At 42.2% G+C, this 19,432-nt stretch overlaps 1 protein-coding gene across 1 annotated transcript; it reads left to right on the top strand.

Moving 5' to 3' along the window:
• The first annotated feature begins 16,366 nt into the window (after nt 1–16,366).
• LOC148097581 (tripartite motif-containing protein 16-like) lies at nt 16,367–18,046 on the top strand. Its single transcript, XM_087831408.1, has one exon. It carries the CDS (start codon nt 16,370–16,372, stop codon nt 18,044–18,046), a length of 1,677 nt encoding a protein of 558 aa, XP_087687534.1. The 5' UTR covers nt 16,367–16,369.
• Nucleotides 18,047–19,432: the final 1,386 nt, after the last annotated feature.

The following is a 19,432-nucleotide window of genomic DNA, read 5'->3' as shown; positions in this document are numbered from 1 at the left end:
TTCTTGTTTTCTTTCCCGTCCCCGAGTCCAGTCTGGCCTGATTACAATAATTTAGAATAAAAATAACTAATAAAGATCAAACAAACTATGACAATCAAGTGGACCAGTATAGCAAAAGGCCCACTTGGGAAAGTAAATCTGTTGGGCATTTTTCTTGGCCTTCAGACAATAATTCTGATTGCTACAGTGCCAGACAGGACAAAAAAAAAACCAAAGTATTGATCATTTTGCGTGAACGTGAACCCAGATGCAGACACAATGTGAAGCACTCTCTTGAATTTCACAAACTTTATTTGCAAACAGGAAATACTTGGTCTGTGGCAAACAGGTAATCAACAATGAGACAGACTTGGGGAACGAGGGAGTTGCAGGGCGAAGGCACTGTGACACTGTAACCCTCTACAAAATGCCATGTTTAGAAAAGTTAGTGAAACAAACTGATCAGCCGTCTTATCCTGTGTTGTGATACAAAATACATCCTCTGTAATCCACAAGGGTGTAACCATTGTTATCCTTGAATCTGTGCATTGTCAGCCAAGATTGTTTGTTTGTTTTTCCTTTTGACCAGATGCAACTGGTTCCCTGTGCCAACAACGTGTGGTGCTGTGGTAAAGAATAGAGAAGGCACACAGATTGAGCTGCTGTTATCTTCACAACAGGAAGGTTTGTTCTTCACAATAGTGTCTTTGAACAGCTTCAGGAATCATTACATTCAGTGCAAAGGAATGACCTTCTGCTTCAGTCCCATTTACAATACATGGCCACAGTTTCCTTTGCTAGAGTCTATATAAATCTCTCAGCACAACTCTGACAAAACATGCTGCTTGAGTCCATTCAAAATATTACAACTACAATATCTAACATTAAACTTTATCATATATAAAAATATAGCATTCTTTATAAAGACACACAAACACACTTGTGCTCCCTGTACTTCCTTTTTAAATACATTTATAAAGCATATTAAATGAATCTGTTTTTAATCATTTTAATACTTGTTACAGCACTAAATTATTTATGTGACGTGTTTCTAATGTACTGACAATGTAACTTCTTTTTTTATGGTTTCACTTCTTACAAAAACAATGGTTTTGGTATAAAACAAACACAGTCTCTCGTGTGGTTTAGGTTAGCTGCCACACACACACACACACGCACACACAAACGCACACAAACTCTATTCCACATTAGCCACTAAGCTAGCATTAGCATCACCTGCAGCTTTAACTCACAATTTTCCAAATAAACAACATTTTTCAATTTATAAGGGGTGCAGTAAACATTTATTTTAATGCATATTTACTAACCTGTGGTAAAGAATCGAAAAAGAACGAACGTTAAACTAGAGTTAGCTTCACAACAGGAAGGTTTATTCTTCCTCTGTGCCCCAAAACACTGCTCGATACCACCGGTGCGCTGTGTGCCCTCTAGTGTTCGCATGTGTAATAGCATTACCTCAAACTGCCATAATTCAACAAGAATGTTTAACAACAGGTTAACAAATACAAACATAATGAAAATTTTCTTGAAGGTGACTGTTTTTCTCTGATTATTTTCAATATTGTATTTTGAAAGAAACTATTTTAAACTCTTTACATGTTCATCTGGCGAAAGAAAAATGATTTTCTTATAACTAAAATAGATCGAGAAGTATAGTTTCATTAACTCATCTATATAAAACATTTTGTTGAGGGTACAAAAGCCGTGGTAGTTTATCTTGAAACAACAACTGTAATCTCCATATATATCAACTATTTCCTGGAACAAAAAGTGAACTTTAACCTCAAAATCAGTAGTTTTATCTTAAGGAAGCTCTAATACTTTGTAATAAACAGACCACACCTTTGCTCTTGTCACTGCCATGATATTTCTTTAGAGCCTCCCTTCACAGATGTGTCTGTATCAGGATGGGTCTAAACAACATGGTGTAAATGCAGTTGCTGGTGAGCCTCATTTCCTGTAGGAGGTGAACAAGAGCAGAGATCTGTTTCCCTTCAGAGCACAGAGGTTGTTTCTGTTCAGAGGAAGTGAAACTGTCTGACAGTCACTGAGAGACGGTGAAACGGCACAGCACATGAATCAAATGGATCAAACAAAATTCTGCTGTTCAGTCTGTTTGGATCTACTGAAGGATCCGGTGACTATTCCCTGTGGACACAGCTACTGCATGAACTGTATTAAAAGCTTCTGGGATGAAGAGGAAAAGAAGAAAATCTACAGCTGCCCTCAGTGCAGACAGACTTTCACAGCGAGGCCTGTCCTGGTGAAAAACACCATGTTAGCAGATTTAGTGGAGGAGCTGAAGAAGACTGGACTCCAAGCTGCTCCTGCTGATCACTGCTATGCTGGACCTGAAGATGTGGCCTGTGATGTCTGCACTGGAAGAAAAATGAAAGCTTTCAAGTCCTGTTTATTCTGTCTGGCATCTTACTGTGAGAAACACCTTCAGCCTCATTATGATGTGGCTCCATTCAAGAAACACAAGCTGATGGAGCCCTCCAAGAAGCTCCAGGAAAACATCTGCTCTCGTCATGATGAGGTGATGAAGATGTTCTGCCGTACTGATCAGCAGAGTATCTGTTATCTCTGCTCTGTGGATGAACATAAAGGCCACGACACAGTCTCAGCTGCAGCAGAAAGGACTGAGAGGCAGAGAGAGCTGGAGGTGAGTCGACAAAACATCCAGCAGAGAATCCAGGACAGAGAGAAAGATGTGAAGCTGCTTCAACAGGAGGTGGAGGCCATCAATCAGTCTGCTGATCAAACAGTGGAGCACAGTGAGAAGATCTTCACTGAGCTGATCCATCTCATCCAGAAAAGAAGCTCTGATGTGAAGCAGCAGATCATATCCCAGCAGGAAACTGAAGTGAGTCGAGTCAAAGAGCTTCAGGAGAAGCTGGAGCAGGAGATCACTGAGCTGAAGAGGAAAGATGCTGAGCTGAAGCAGCTCTCACACACAGAGGATCACATCCAGTTTCTACACAACTACCCCTCACTGTCAGCACTCAGTGAGTCTACAGACTCATCCAGCATCAATATCCGTCCTCTGAGCTACTTTGAGGATGTGACAGCAGCTGTGTCAGAGGTCAGAGATAAACTACAGGACATTCTGAGAGAGGAATGGACAAACATCTCACTGACAGTCACTGAAGTGGATGTTTTACTGTCAGATCCACCAGAGCCAAAGACCAGAGCTGGATTCTTAAAATATTCACGTGAAATCACACTGGATCCAAACACAGCAAACAAACAGCTGTTATTGTCAGAGGGGAACAGAAAAGCAACAGTAATGAATCAACAACAGTCTTATTCTGATCATCCAGACAATTCAATTCAATTCAATTCAATTTTATTTATATAGCGCCAAATCACAACAAATGTCGCCTCAAGGCGCTTCATAGATACAGAGAAAAGCCCAACAATCATATGACCCCCTATGAGCAAGCACTTTGGCGACAGTGGGAAGGAAAAACTCCCTTTTAACAGGAAGAAACCTCCGGCAGAACCAGGCTCAGGGAGGGGCGGCCATCTGCTGCGACCGGTTGGGGTGAGAGAAGGAAGACAGGATAAAGACATGCTGTGGAAGAGAGACAGAGATTAATAACAAATACGATTCAATAAAGAGAGGTCTGTTAATACATAGTGAGTGAGAAAGGTGACTGGAAAGGAAAAACTCAATGCATCATGGGAATCCCCCGGCAGCCTACATCTATTGCAGCATAACTAAGGGAGGATTCAGGGTCACCTGGTCCAGCCCTAACTATATGCTTTAGCAAAAAGGAAAGTTTTAAGCCTAATCTTAAAAGTAGAGATAGTGTCTGTCTCCCGAATCCAAACTGGAAGCTGGTTCCACAGAAGAGGGGCCTGAAAACTGAAGGCTCTGCCTCCCATTCTACTTTTAAATACTCTAGGAACAACAAGTAGGCCTGCAGAGCGAGAGCGAAGTGCTCTAATAGGGTGATATGGTACTACAAGGTCATTAAGATAAGATGGGGCCTGATTATTTAAGACCTTGTATGTGAGGAGCAGGATTTTGAATTCAATTCTGGATTTAACAGGAAGCCAATGAAGGGAAGCCAAAACAGGAGAAATATGCTCTCTCTTTCTAGTCCCTGTCAGTACTCTTGCTGCAGCATTTTGGATTAACTGAAGGCTTTTCAGTGAGTTTTTTGGACATCCTGATAATAATGAATTGCAGTAGTCCAGCCTGGAAGTAATAAATGCATGAACTAGTTTTTCAGCGTCACTCTGAGACAGGATATTTCTAATTTTAGAGATGTTGCGCAAATGGAAGAACGCAGTCTTACATATTTGTTTAATATGTGCGTTGAAGGACATATCCTGGTCAAAAATGACTCCAAGGTTCCTCACAGTGTTACTGGAGGCCAAGGTAATGCCATCCAGAGTAAGAATCTGGTTAGATACCAAATTTCTAAGCTTTTCAGCGCCGAGTACAATGACCTCAGTTTTATCTGAGTTGAGAAGCAGAAAGTTAGTGGCCATCCAAGTCTTTATGTCTTTAAGACATTCCTGCAGTTTAACTAATTGGTGTGTGTTATCTGGCTTCATGGACAGATAGAGCTGGGTGTCATCTGCATAGCAGTGAAAATGTATGCTATGTCTTCTAATGATGCTGCCTAGGGGAAGCATGTATAATGTAAACAGACAGATTCACTGACAGGTTTCAGGTCCTGAGTAGAGAGAGTCTGACTGGACGTTGTTACTGGGAGGTGGAGTGGAGAGGGGGAGGAGTTTATGTAACAGTCGCATACAAGAATATCAGCAGAAAAGGATATACATGTGTTTTTGGATATAATGACAAATCTTGGTCATTAGAGTGTAACAACAACAGTTATACATTTCAGTACAACAACATCCAAACTCGTGTCTCAGGTCCTCGTTCCTCCAGAGTAGGAGTGTACCTGGATCACAGAGCAGGTATTTTGTCCTTCTACAGCGTCTCTGAAACCATGACTCTCCTCCACAGAGTCCAGACCACATTCACTCAGCCGCTCTATGCTGGACTGAGGGTTTTCTGTGCTGTACATGGAGCCACAGCTGAGTTGATTAAAGTGAAATAGACTGAAGTCTTTCATATTGTGGGTTTAAATCTGTATTTTAGTTTCATTTTATTTTCTCTCCATCATTTCTGCACAGAGATCAGCTGTCAGTCAAACATTATGGGTGGTACCTCCACATCTTCTAGTTGTTCTCTTGATGTTTCTGAGTTTTTAAAGGAGATCTTTCCTGTGACTGTTTATGGAGGCTATCACTGCTCATCATCATTTTGATTTACTAAAATATTTCTCCACATGAAAATGTAAACTTCTCTATCCTCTAAATGTTTCTGGAATATTTGTATTGAAAAATGTCGACATTTCTCTTTATGAGTATGGCAGACCATGTGTGTGTGTTTGTGTTTGTTTTTGTCAAAATCATCAAACAAATGAGGAAAAACTGTGATTTTAATGAATGAATTCATATATTGTGTTGATGTTTTATTGTGTGAATAAACTGGAAGGTTTGACTATAAATCAAACTTTGAACAAAGTCTTTTCTTCTGTCTTCATTCCAGGATCTCACTCAAATCTGATGCAGAAAATATGAAACTAATCTGAGAGAATAACTGAAGCAGTTTTCCTCCTGAAGCATCACAAAGTTCAGAGTTCATGTTTAGAGCAGAAGATTCAGCAGTCGCTCTGTGACCTTTCAACTTTCTTCACTAAAACAGCTTCATTACAGAGAAACAAGTCACATTTTCTTCATGTTCTTAAGTCCTTTCAGATGTTTTTAATGGTCCTTGAATGCAGCATCAGTGTCGCAGGTTTAAAAGGTCACTTTCTGTTGTGTTCAAAGATTTCCTTCAGATATGGTCTTTAATCAGTAAAGCCAGTGATACAGCAGTGTCATTAGCTGTGTTATTGGCACCAGGCTGTGTTTATGTATGTATTTAATTCTGTCTGAGGATGTCTTCAGCATGAAATGATCATTTGCTCAGCTGCTGTGTCTCATCTCTTATCAGACATTGGTTGGAACAGAGTTTTGTTGCTGACCATCTGACAAGAGGGTGAAGAAAAGCTTCAGGCTTCATTTGGACACTACGTTGGACAGAAGTCTCCACAAAAATGACTCAGAAACACAAATATTATTAATGAAAGTCCAAATGTCAAAAAGGGGTCATACATGATCCTGAGAAATGTCCTTGAACATTTGAACATGAGTCAGAGGGTTGTCAGGTTTCTACACTGCATCGTGGCATCAAGCCTGAGATGTCTGTGTAAACAAGTATGGAGGACACAAATGCACAGACGCAGTCGAGCTGTTTACTGCTGATGAGGAAGGAAAATAGTCTGTTGGATATTAAAGCAGCATTTATTAGAGTAAGAACAGATACTTGTGTCCTTCATTTGATCCCCGTCAATTTACAGAAGACTTAAGGACCCTTTGACTTCTAACATACAGCTGCATGTTTACAATTTTATTATTTATTTATTTCTAGCAAAGCGAGACTTTACTGATTAAAGACATATAATCAGACATATTACTGTTACTTTGTGAAAAAGACTCACATAAAGCAGATTTATCACAAGCAAACATCAAGACACATCCTTCATGGCTTAAAGTTGCAGTGGGACTCTTTCGCCATCTGGTGGTTGTAACAGTTATGACAACTGTTCCTGCATATATGTCCCTCCTCAGTGTGAAGAAGACTGGACTCCAAGCTGCTCCTGCTGATCACTGCGTGTTCCTCCTGTGTCTAAAATCTATTTCCATTATGAATCAGGAAACTGTTTGCACCAATCATAAAGGCAATAAAATACGTCACACACTAAGAAATAACAAAAAGGAATTGTGGATTTCAAGGAGATTTTTCCCTCGTTTTTTGTTTTCATAAGAATACAAACTAATGCAAGAATGTCATGTTTTCATAAGTTTGTAGAGACACTGTTCTGTTGTATTCTAGGACATCAGTCACTTTTTAAATGCATGCTCCTCCTCCTCCTCCTCCTGCTCCTCATCATCATCATCATCATCAGCACCCATGACCTCCTTTTAGTCTTTGTTTTGTTATTTTTCAGAGTTCAGGAGACGTTCTTATGGGATTTCCACAGTGTACAAGTACTGTTTAGACCCTTTACCTAAAAGAAAAGAGTAAAGTACAAAGTAGATTTACTCACTGCAGGAAAATAATGCCTCAATCTGATATATTGTCTTATATGACAAACTGAAAGTGATGCATCAAAGTGTAAGCAGCATTTTCCTGTTACAGCTGGTCTAGATGGAACTGATCTGATCTCCTTTATGTACAGGTAGATATCCAGTGGGTTTGCTAAGGGTCACAGATGAGGGGCTGTGTGAGATGTTTAATGGGAAAGGAAATAAAACCATTGTTCCAGACCTGCAGCTAAGATACTCGAGTATCTTCAAATATGAAGCTGAGTATTACTTCCATACTTTCCTCCACTGCTGATGACCTTGTTACCTGCTGCTCCCTGTTAATGATCAGCCTCAGTTCTGATAGTAAACTGTTGGCTCTCGTTCTGTCAGCTTGTTGCTCAGTGACGTCTTGTTTTCATTTTCCTTCTTCTTCAAATGTGTCTTCCTTTAACTCTTTGCTTTTGTTTCTGCTTCAAACACCAAATGATACACGTGCTGCACCTCTGATGGTTTGTCAGAGAGCAGAACAATTTACATTACAGAGAATATTTAAACTTTAAATGCATCATGTGTTTCCCATTACTGGCTGACTTGTCCGTGTTTTTTGAAAGGTGATAGTTGTGTATCTTTAATCAGTTAATGCAATATGCTCGACTGAAAGAGCCATCCAGCAGGTCAGATGGAGAATTTTACATGCCGAATCTGACCCACGAGCCTCATGTTTGACACCCCTCATTTATACCTTTTCTCTAAAAGAACAGATTCAATTACAGTGTGGATTTGCTCACCACAGGAAAAATCATGAATGTGATAAATTGTGTCATATCTGACCTCTAAGCATCATTTTAACTGTCACAACTGGTGAAGATGGAGCTGAACTGACCAGCAGCATGTATAGTTAGATTTTTACTGGTTAGCAAATGTTCACAGATGAATATCAGCGGCTGTGAGATTTTTAATGGGAGTGAAAAAAATGTTACACTTTCTGGAAACTTGACTTTGTTTGAGTTTCTAAAAATTCATTTACATCTGAAGTGGCGCTGAGCAACAGCTGCTTTTTGTGAGAGGGGGAAAACAAGTTGTTGTTTTTTTTATTTAAAACTTAACCTGAAGCTTGTGCCACAATTTCAGCTGCAAGAAGTGCAAAACAGCACACGAGCAGAAAAGATCATTGTTGAGTAAAGTCCCTGAAAGTATAAAGGACAGTTTTACATGTACTTGGATACTTTCAGCTACTCTGCGTGACTTTTGTACCCTGCTGCTCCCTGTTAATGATCAAACTCTGACTGACAGTAAACTGTTGACCATCGTTCTTGTCACGGCTGCGGGGGCAGACGTGTGGTGAGTGTGAGACTGGATCCAGACGCAGGCACCGGCTTGGAAGTGAGCGAGCTTTTATTAAAACAGGTGGCACAAACAGAAATACGGCGAGCAAAGCAAAACCTAAAGCTGACCTAAACGGGGAATGACTAACAAAACAAACCTGAATGGACGACTCCGGGAGAAAACGCAGGGAAGAAACACAGACGGACTAACAACTAACATGAGTGAACACACACTATAAATACACAGAAGGGAACGAGGAAACTACACACAGGAGGGAGGCACAGCTGATTGTGATCAACAAGACGAGACAGGGGAAACGCAACCTGAACACACTGGCATAAGACACAGACTTTCACAATAAAACAGGAAACTCAAAACACACGTGAAGACACAGACTCAGAGACGCGGGCTTTACACAGAGACCTGACTACACTAGAGGGGATACACAGGCAGGGAAGACACAGAACAGAGGGAGCACAGAAGTAACACTGGGATGGCATAAGGGTGGCATGAAAATCAAATGGGGTGACAAAATCAAAGCCTTTTTTTTCAAACACCTATGCAGGCGGTTACATATGGTTAAAATGATTCAAATGCATTAAGTATACACATGTTTCATATAAACATAGTCTATAACTTAATTATTTTCAGTTACACAAAACATGTGAATTTTGATTTTATGTGCTGTATAGCCTGTATAGTAAATAAATATGTAGCCCAATAAGTATACAATCCAGAAAGCTACACAACATGGGGCGGTTCATTGACAAACACAAGTCTAACTTAAGTTTCACACTGTTTTTTGTTAGAAAAAAAATCAAATTGTGACTTAAATTTACACAAAATGTCAGAAATCTGCACTGTCATGAACAAAAACTGAAACCTAATTTTTCATAATTTGTTGGGTTTACCCTCTGAGGTCCAAAATATAACTGGACACTTTGGACTCCTTTTCATTTTACATTTGTATTTCACCTTTAAATTGTTTCATTTAATTTTTTTTCCTGGCCTTGTTTGGTATCATTCTTTTCAGCACAACCTCATGTGTCTGAATTTGGTTGTTTTTTCATTGACATATTGATTAACTGATCTGAAATCACAGAAAAACATAAAATCCTATTAGTAATTTACTGTAAAATCCCTAGAAATTTTTATTAAATTATTTTATAACTTGAAATGCAAAACATTTGCAAGATCTCGCAAACGTAACTCGGGATCTCGCAAAAGTTGAATTCCAACAATGGTGGCAGCTACTTAGTTGTAATGTTACTCTTTCTGGGTCACAAAATTAACTTTCAAGATATTTTGAGGCGTGAATGTAGCTGTGTAAACGTCAAATATCTGCTCGGTTTACAAGACATCACATATTTGCAAAAGTGCTCCTACGTTTTCGGAGACGTCTGACACCCACCATCTCGAAGCTAACGGGAGGTCGAGACCTACTATAGCCGGGGGGAACACCGCTCTCCCGGCACATCGTGCCTCGACCTCCCGGTCGGCTTCGAGCTGGCGGCCTCCGAATGCGGCTAAAACTTTTGCGAGATCTCACAAAAGTTTATCTTAATTTTTTTTCTCCCATGTCCCTTGCGGGGCTCCGTAAAATATAAATGGTACATTTTGCAAATTTATGTACAAATTTTTTAAACATATACAACTATTATTCTAAAAATGAAGGCCTGAAACCAGGAGGTTTATCACGCCTTCTGTCTTCCACCAAGGAGACAGCGTTTACATTGCAGTCTGCCTTTGTGACTTTCATTAGTGCCCTCACTGACACAAAAAACAAAACAATGACTATACAACAGACTAACTACATAAGACAACACAACACACTGTGGTGTAATTGCATTGTACAGTAGATGTTAATGGAGCCGGTCAGTGTAGTTAGGCTGATGGCAGCTAGAGGGCGAGACCGGTGTGTTTTTGTATAGAATGTTATGTTATGTGGGGGCAGAGCAAGAACAAGAAAATAAAGCGTGGTTATGAATCGTACAGTGGACCCGCGTATAATTGAATAACACGACATGGTGTCAGAAGTCCTGTACTCATCCATATAACCTCGACTGAACAAACCTGTGTCTGGCGGAGCTCGCGGAAAAACGAGGGGAAAATATGGCGGATGAGACTGCACAGAGAGCACCGGCGGGGCCGAGCGCGACATTCAGCATCCAGCCACCGGAATCCTTCGACTGGTCCAAATGGATACGGAGGTTCGAGAGATTCCGTCTCGCCAGTAATTTGAACGTCAGCTCGGAGGAAAACCAAGTCAACACGTTGATTTACTGCATGGGAGACGAGGCGGACGATGTGCTTCGCGGTCTGAGTTTAACAGCGGAGCAAAGGACAACGTATGAGGGGGTACGTGATGGTTTCCAGGCTTTTTTCATTGTGAAGAAAAATGTGATCTATGAGCGCGCCAAATTCAACATGCGCAGACAGGGAGAAAATGAGACAGTGGATGCTTTTGTGACAGCACTGTATCCGCTAGCAGAACATTACTATGGAGTGCTACATGATGAGCTGATACGTGATAGGCTCGTTGTCGGTCTCACAGACAAACGGCTGTCAGAACGCATGCAGCTTGACCCAGATTTGACTTTGCAGAGGGCTATCAACATGGCGAGGCAAAGTGAAGAGGTAAAGCGACAACAATCCTCCTTGCGAGGTGACTCTAGAGCTGAGGCTAGCGATGCTAAGTCAGTAGATAGAGTGCATAAAATCAGTCGTAAGCCTGTTAGAACCAAACTGCTCCAGACTGATAGTCGTCAAGCTCAAACACGTGGATTCCGAGAAGACGGCAAAAAAGGGCCAACCTGTCAGAAATGTGGTGGCGCTTCATCCCATTCAAAGCAGGATTGTCCAGCGAATGAAGTGAAATGCCATGCATGTGGGAAAAGGACATTACAGGCGTGTATGCAGGGCACCAAAAACCATGCATGAGGTTGAAGAGGATGAACATGGTTTGTTCCTGGGCAGTGTTAAGTGTTAGGGTGAGCCGTGGACTGTCAACTTAAGCATAAACAACAAAAATGTGTCATTTAAAATTGATACAGGTGCCGATGTGACAGTCCTACCCCTTAAGGTGTTTAAGGAGCTCTACAGACACAACCACCCCCCCGGTCGCCATAAACCAACCAAGGCTCTGCTGGGTCCTGGGAGGAGTCGTTTGGATGTCGTTGGTGTCAGTGAGCTTGCACTGAGGAAGGGAGACAAAGAAATACTTGAGGATGTCTTTGTCATCAGACACCTGCACACTGCTTTGCTGGGGAGACCTGCCATTAGCAAGCTGGAGCTTGTGGCCCGTCTGGAGAGCATAACAATAGAGACGCTTAAAAAGTGCTACCCAAAGCTGTGCAGTGGTCTCGGTGAAGTACGTCAGCCGTACGACATCAAACTGAAAGCTGGAGCTCAACCTTTTTCCTTGAAGACGCCACGGAGAATCCCGTTGCCTCTGATGGACAAAGTTAAGCAGGAGCTGGCCCGTATGGAAGAACTAGGGGTGATCAGCAGGATTGAGGAGCCAACTGATTGGTGCTCAGGCATGGTGGTGGTACCGAAGAAGACAGAAGATGTACGCATATGTGTCGACCTTACACACCTCAATGAGTCTGTGTGTCGAGAGAAGTACATACTGCCATCGGTGGAGGAAACATTGGGCAGATTGGCTGGTGCCAGCATATTCAGCAAGCTGGACGCTAACATGGGGTTTTGGCAGATACCTCTGACGGAAAACTCAGCCAAATACACCACTTTCATCACACCGTTTGGGCGTTATTACTTCAAGAGACTGCCCTTCGGGATTGCTTCAGCACCGGAGCATTTCCAGAACAGGATGGTCACAGAGGTCACAGATGGTATGGAAGGGGTAGTTTGCCACATGGACGATGTGCTGGTCTGGGCCAGAACGCAGGAGGAGCATGACTCTCGCCTACACGCTGTGCTGGGCAGGATCCAAAAAGCTGGCATCACCCTAAACATTGACAAGTGCGACATCGCGAAACAGCAGGTGACGTTTTTAGGGCATGTTCTCTCAGCCAGCGGTATCAGCCCTGACCCAAGCAAGACCCAGGCTGTGAGGGAGATGAAGGAGCCACAAAGTGTGAGTGAGTTAAGGAGCTTTCTGGGAATGGTTAACCAGCTTGGGAAGTTTATCCCACAGCTCGCAGAGAGAGACAAACCTCTAAGAGACTTACTGTCTAAGAAAAACTGCTGGAGATGGGACATTGACCAGGCTAGAGCATTTCAGAACCTGAAAGATGCGCTCACATCACCGCCAGTGTTGGCCATGTATGACCCAAGTCGTGACTGCAAGGTGTCAGCGGACGCATCATCGTATGGCTTAGGGGGTGTGTTGCTTCAAAGATGGGATGAGGAGTGGAGACCCGTTGCCTACGCGTCACGCTCCCTCACTGCAACAGAACAGAGATACGCTCAGGTTGAAAAGGAGGCTTTAGGTCTGACCTGGGCTTGTGAGCGGTTCCGCAACTTTCTTATTGGCAAACACTTTCAAATGGAGACAGACCATAAGCCGCTGCTAAGTCTGCTGGGGGCACAAACTCTGGATGCGCTCCCTCCCAGAATTCAACGCTTTAGGATGCGCCTCATGCGATATTCCTACTCGATTTCGCGTGTACCAGGCAAACACCCGTGGACAGCTGACACGCTCTCACGATCTCCAGTGAAAGCAAAAGAAACACTTCAAGACAAGGAGTCGTTGGAGAGCACAAATATTTACGTGGACATGTTGATGGACAATCTGCCAGCTAGCAACAATTTCTTGGAGCAGCTGAGAGAAGAGCTGAAGAGGGACAGCGTATGTGGTCGCGTGATGCAGCTGTGTGAGGAAGGATGGCCCACACATTTCAACAGCAAACCAGCGCTAAGACTGTACTGGGCAGAACGGGCGTTCCTCACCGTATATGATGGTCTGCTAATCAAAGGGGACAGGTTGGTTATACCTGCAACTATGAGAAATGATGTGCTCACCAGACTACACGAAGGTCACCAGGGAGTGGTTAAGTGCAGAGAGCGGGCATGACAGTCGGTTTGGTGGCCAGGGCTAAGCCAGCAGATAAATGAGCTTGTCCTTAACTGTCGGACATGTTGCCAAGAGAGAGAAAACCACACAGAACCGCTGATGCCATCACAGTATCCGGGGCGGCCGTGGCAAAAGCTAGGAGCCGATCTGTTTATGCTGAGAGGGAAAACCTACCTTCTTGTTGTGGATTATGCCTCAAGATTTGTTGAGATTGCCCCTCTCACACCTTCAAGGTCAGAGGACGCGATCCATCATCTCAAAGGGATTTTTGCACGTCATGGGATCCCCGAGCAGCTGGTAACAGATAATGGGCCACAGTTTTCAGGGGCAGCTTTTGAGACATTTGCAAAAGTGTATGGCTTCCGTCACATCACAAGCAGCCCGAAATATCCCCAAAGCAATGGCGAAGCCGAACGAGCAGTTAAGACTGTCAAGAATCTATTGCGGAAACTGCTGAGCCACACTTGGCTCTGCTCGCTTACAGAGCCACCCCACTGCAGAATGGCTATAGTCCAGCCCAACTCTTGATGGGGAGACGGCTTCGCACCACAGTGCCAATACTGCCATCTCTGCTTGACCCCGCACTTCCTGATAGTGTGTTTGTCGCCCGGAGGGAAAAGGAGAGGAGGACTAAAGAGGCACAGTCATATAACCTTCGCCATCGCGCACGCAGCCTCGACAGGCTCACTCCAGACCAAAAAGTGTGGATAACAGACCAGAGAGCCAGTGGCACCGTTATTGGCAGCCACTCCACACCACGATCATATCTCGTGGAGGGACCTCGTGGGACAATTAGGCGGAATCGTCCTCATTTTGTTCCCATGAAACAGTCTCCAGACCAAACTGAGAGCAATAATGGGGAGCCAGAATCTGCAGAAGCCGGGGAGCAGTGCTCCACGGATGTGCCAGAGACAGTTTCTCCAGAGCTTCCATCTACACCCAGAACCAGATCCGGAAGAGTGGTTTTGAGACCAACCAGATTGGACTTGTGACGGATCAGATGGAAAGGACAGTTTTACACAAGAATACCCCTCTTTCGTAGTATTCTTTGCACAGTAAGGGTAAAAGTGTAAAAGCTAAAAGGTTGTCATATTCAAATATGCATGTTCAGAGGTTGGGAAATGCAGGGGGTGTGACGAGTTAGCATGTAAGAATTTGTGTTACTTAACGGGTTAATTAGAGTTACGATTTTCGTTATATAGTATTCCTTGCAGGTAAGCGCAGGACCAGACCTTCCAGCCACAGAGGCAGAATAACCCTCTAAGGTCTGGTGAGTCAATGGTAGTCTACCCATTGATTCTAGAAAGGGGAGATGTGGTGTAATTGCATTGTACAGTAGATGTTAATGGAGCCGGTCAGTGTAGTTAGGCTGATGGCAGCTAGAGGGCGAGACCGGTGTGTTTTTGTATAGAATGTTATGTTATGTGGGGGCAGAGCAAGAACAAGAAAATAAAGCGTGGTTATGAATCGTACAGTGGACCCGTGTATAATTGAATAACACAACACACTAACTATACACTCCACGCTGAACGTCACAAATCTCCCACATCTCAAAACTGTCTCTCTTTCTCTCACTCGCTCGCTCTGTCTCTCTGACCTCACTCCCAAAACTTTCCCCTCTCCCTAAAACACCCAATCCGACATGTTGACTGTTTTTTATTGGTTGACATGGTACATTTTTCCACCAATAGGAAAGACGTGTTTTTGTCTTTCTTTACTGTTTTTGTGCCGTCCTTAGAAAATACTTTAAAAACAAAAAACAAAACGTGATGATAGCAAAAAGCATGTCTTTTATATATATATATATATATATATATATATATATATATATATATATATGTGTGTGTGTATTTAACACTTAACATTTAATATATTTAGTTTTAAATTCAGTGTTAACTGTATCTAGGCTCAAAGTGTTAATCCTATCTTGTTTTAATAAAGAACACTGTCATATGCAAAACTAGGGTGGCAAGTGATCATTTTAGTGTAGCACATGCCACCCCATAATACCCCTCTAGATCTGCCCCTGCCTGGTGCTGAGCTCCAGATTTTCCAGAGAGAACGGCGGGCAGGAAGACAGGCAGGTAGGAGCAGAGCGATGACTGAATCCAGAGAGACGCTTGTAGGAGGAGAGTGTAAACTTTGTAGCGGTGACCAGAGTCCAGAGATTACTGAGGAGTTTGGAGTGAACCAAGAGTTAAACGCTCTACAAAATGCCTTATTTAGAAGAGTTACTGAAACAAATTGATCTTATCCTGTCCTGTGTTACAAAATACAAAACCTCTTTAATCCACAAGGGTGTAACCATGGTTATCCTCGCATCTGTGCATTGTCATTTTGTACAATCCAGCTAACGCTTCCAAGTTTGTGTGTTTTTGTTTTTTCCTTCTAACCAGATGCAGCTTTTTACATAATTTTGTCAGTGTCCTTATACCACCATGCTGTGTCTATGTGCTGAAAGAAAATGATTTCCTTTTAACTTAAATCAATCAAGAAGTACACTTTCATTAACTCATTAACACAAGACATTTTGTAGAAGCTAAGTTAAAAATTAACAAGGTTAGGTAGGTCAAAGTTCTTTACTACATACTGTAAAAGAAACAGAACACACCCTGGAACTCATAAAATAAGCATTTTATGACTTGTTGTTGCCTCCCTTCACAGATGTGTCTGTATCAGGATGGGTCTAAACAACATGGTGTAAATGCAGTTGCTGGTGAGCCTCATTTCCTGTAGGAGGTGAAAAAAAGCAGAGATCTGTTTCCCTTCAGAGCACAGAGGTTGTTTCTGTTCAGAGGAAGTGAAACTGTCTGACAGTCACTGAGAGACGGTGAAACGGCACAGCACATGAATCAAATGGATCAAACAAAAATCTGCTGTTCAGTCTGTTTGGATCTACTGAAGGATCCGGTGACTATTCCCTGTGGACACAGCTACTGCATGAACTGTATTAAAAGCTTCTGGGATGAAGAGGAAAAGAAGAAAATCTACAGCTGCCCTCAGTGCAGACAGACTTTCACAGCGAGGCCTGTCCTGGTGAAAAACACCATGTTAGCAGATTTAGTGGAGGAGCTGAAGAAGACTGGACTCCAAGCTGCTCCTGCTGATCACTGCTATGCTGGACCTGAAGATGTGGCCTGTGATCTGTGCTCTGGCATCAAGCTAAAGGCTGTGAAATCCTGTCTGGTGTGTTTGGTCTCTTATTGTGTGAAACACCTTCAGCCTCATTATGATGTGGTTCAATTAAAGAAACACAAGCTGGTGGAGCCCTCCAAGAAGCTCCAGGAGAACATCTGCTCTCGTCATGATGAGGTGATGAAGATGTTCTGCCGTACTGATCAGCAGAGTATCTGTTATCTCTGCTCTGTGGATGAACATAAAGGCCACGACACAGTCTCAGCTGCAGCAGAAAGGACTGAGAGGCAGAGAGAGCTGGAGGTGAGTCGACAAAACATCCAGCAGAGAATCCAGGACAGAGAGAAAGATGTGAAGCTGCTTCAACAGGAGGTGGAGGCCATCAATCAGTCTGCTGATCAAACAGTGGAGCACAGTGAGAAGATCTTCACTGAGCTGATCCATCTCATCCAGAAAAGAAGCTCTGATGTGAAGCAGCAGATCAGATCCCAGCAGGAAACTGAAGTGAGTCGAGTCAAAGAGCTTCAGGAGAAGCTGGAGCAGGAGATCACTGAGCTGAAGAGGAAAGATGCTGAGCTGAAGCAGCTCTCACACACAGAGGATCACATCCAGTTTCTACACAACTACCCCTCACTGTCAGCACTCAGTGAGTCTACAGACTCATCCAGCATCAATATCCGTCCTCTGAGCTACTTTGAGGATGTGACAGCAGCTGTGTCAGAGGTCAGAGATAAACTACAGGACATTCTGAGAGAGGAACGGACAAACATCTCACTGACAGTCACTGAAGTGGATGTTTTACTGTCAGATCCACCAGAGCCAAAGACCAGAGCTGGATTCTTAAAATATTCATGTGAAATCACACTGGATCCAAACACAGCAAACAAACAGCTGTTATTATCAGAGGGGAACAGAAAAGTAACATTAATGAATCAACAACAGTCTTATTCTGATCATTCAGACAGATTCACTATAATGTGGCAAGTTCTGAGTAGAGAGAGTCTGACTGGACGTTGTTACTGGGAGGTGGAGTGGAGAGGGGGAGGAGCTTATGTAGCAGTCGCATACAAGAATATCAGCAGAGCAGGGAGTGGGAATGAATGTAGATTTGGACGTAATGAAAAATCCTGGGCACTAGACTGCTTCAAGAACAGTTATACATTTCAGTACAACAACATCCAAACTCGTGTCTCAGGTCCTCGTTCCTCCAGAGTAGGAGTGTACCTGGATCACAGAGCAGGTATTTTGTCCTTCTACAGCGTCTCTGAAACCATGACTCTCCTCCACAGAGTCCAGACCACATTCACTCAGCCGCTCTATGCTGGACTCTGGTTTCACTGCTTTGGAAACACTGCTAAGTTTACTAAACTGAAACAGACGTGTTTTTGATACAGCAGCTGGCTCACATCTGTACATTATTATTATTATTTTCTCTCTGTAAATTATCACAATCACTGTTTTAGCATTTCTGCACTGTACTAGATGACTTTATTTATAAAGTATTTTTCCACAAAAAAGTATAAATGTATGTGTTTGTATTTGTATGTATTTAAGTGGAATATATTTATTTGATTTTATTTAGTTATTGTTTTTTTGGTTTTTGTTTTCCAATTCATGGGCTGGGACAGAGAAAATACAAGACCTTCCTGTATATATATTTGTAAAGAAATGAATTATTTATATGAATATATACTCATTTTGAATTTTATGCCAGCAACAGGTTTAAATCTTCTTTTAAACATAATATTTAAGAGTTTGCTCTTTAAAAGTGAGAACAGTATTTGTGTCCAAAGAATATTTTCTCAGGTGGCTTCAACAAGTCAGTTATGTAACATCTCAGCACTTTGTGTTTGCTTGTTTTTGTTTTTCCCAACAGTGTCAGATGTTTTTGATTGGGTGCCAGGTCTACAGTGCAGACAGACCAGCTTTGCAGTGATGATGTTTTCTGTGACGTTATACTGTAGATGAACTGGAAGGATGTGGTGTGGCATTGTTTTTGAACGATTACAGCCTTCCTAAAAAAACATGAACATTTCCTTCAGAAATATTTTACATTGACCGTTAAACTATTTGCACCTGCGGTCTTTAAAGAGGAGGTGAACTTCGTTATTGTTACTTTTGAAAAAGTAACAACAAACACAAAATCTGTTTGTTACGTTTACCAAGTCAAAATAATCTCATCTCTGCCATTTGTTGCTGTTTTGTTTTTAAATTATACTAAAACAAATGAAACTTAAATAAAATAAATAATCAGTTTTCTTGAGAGCTTGTAATCCCTTACACACACACACACACACACACACACACACACACACACACACACACACACACACACACACACACACAGACACACACACACCTGTGTATTCAAACCTTTGCTCTCACTCTCACACTTTCTCCACTTTTCAATATCAAAACATAATTACCCTCCAAACCTAATAACAGGTTGTGTCTCTCGTACTAACAAAAAAAGGAATCAAGAATTTATTGTTACTGACGATGAGTCTTTTGCATTGTCATGGAGCAATTTTGGCTGACTCCTTATTGCAGAATCTCTTGAATCAGAATCAAAATCATCTTTATTTGGTCAAGTTTGTGCACAAAAGGAATTTGACTCTGGTTCACTTTACTATTCTGCATGTAAAAAATGAACCACAGCAAAGCATCTCAATCTGATTTAAATCCAGAATTTGTTTACGCAATTCCACAACCTTTTTATTTATTTTAGAAACACTGGAGGGTTTTCAGACATAAACAGGATGTTTAAGGACATGT

Source organism: Neolamprologus brichardi, chromosome 18 (assembly GCF_056152115.1).
Source record: "Neolamprologus brichardi isolate AB-2024 chromosome 18, ASM5615211v1, whole genome shotgun sequence".
Classification (NCBI taxonomy): domain Eukaryota; kingdom Metazoa; phylum Chordata; class Actinopteri; order Cichliformes; family Cichlidae; genus Neolamprologus; species Neolamprologus brichardi.
This window is presented reverse-complemented; position numbering and strand designations above follow the sequence as displayed.

Bases quoted from the DNA above. Each gene is read 5' to 3' on its own strand.
- LOC148097581 (XM_087831408.1), top strand. From the start codon at position 16,370: ATGAATCAAATGGATCAAACAAAAATCTGCTGTTCAGTCTGTTTGGAT.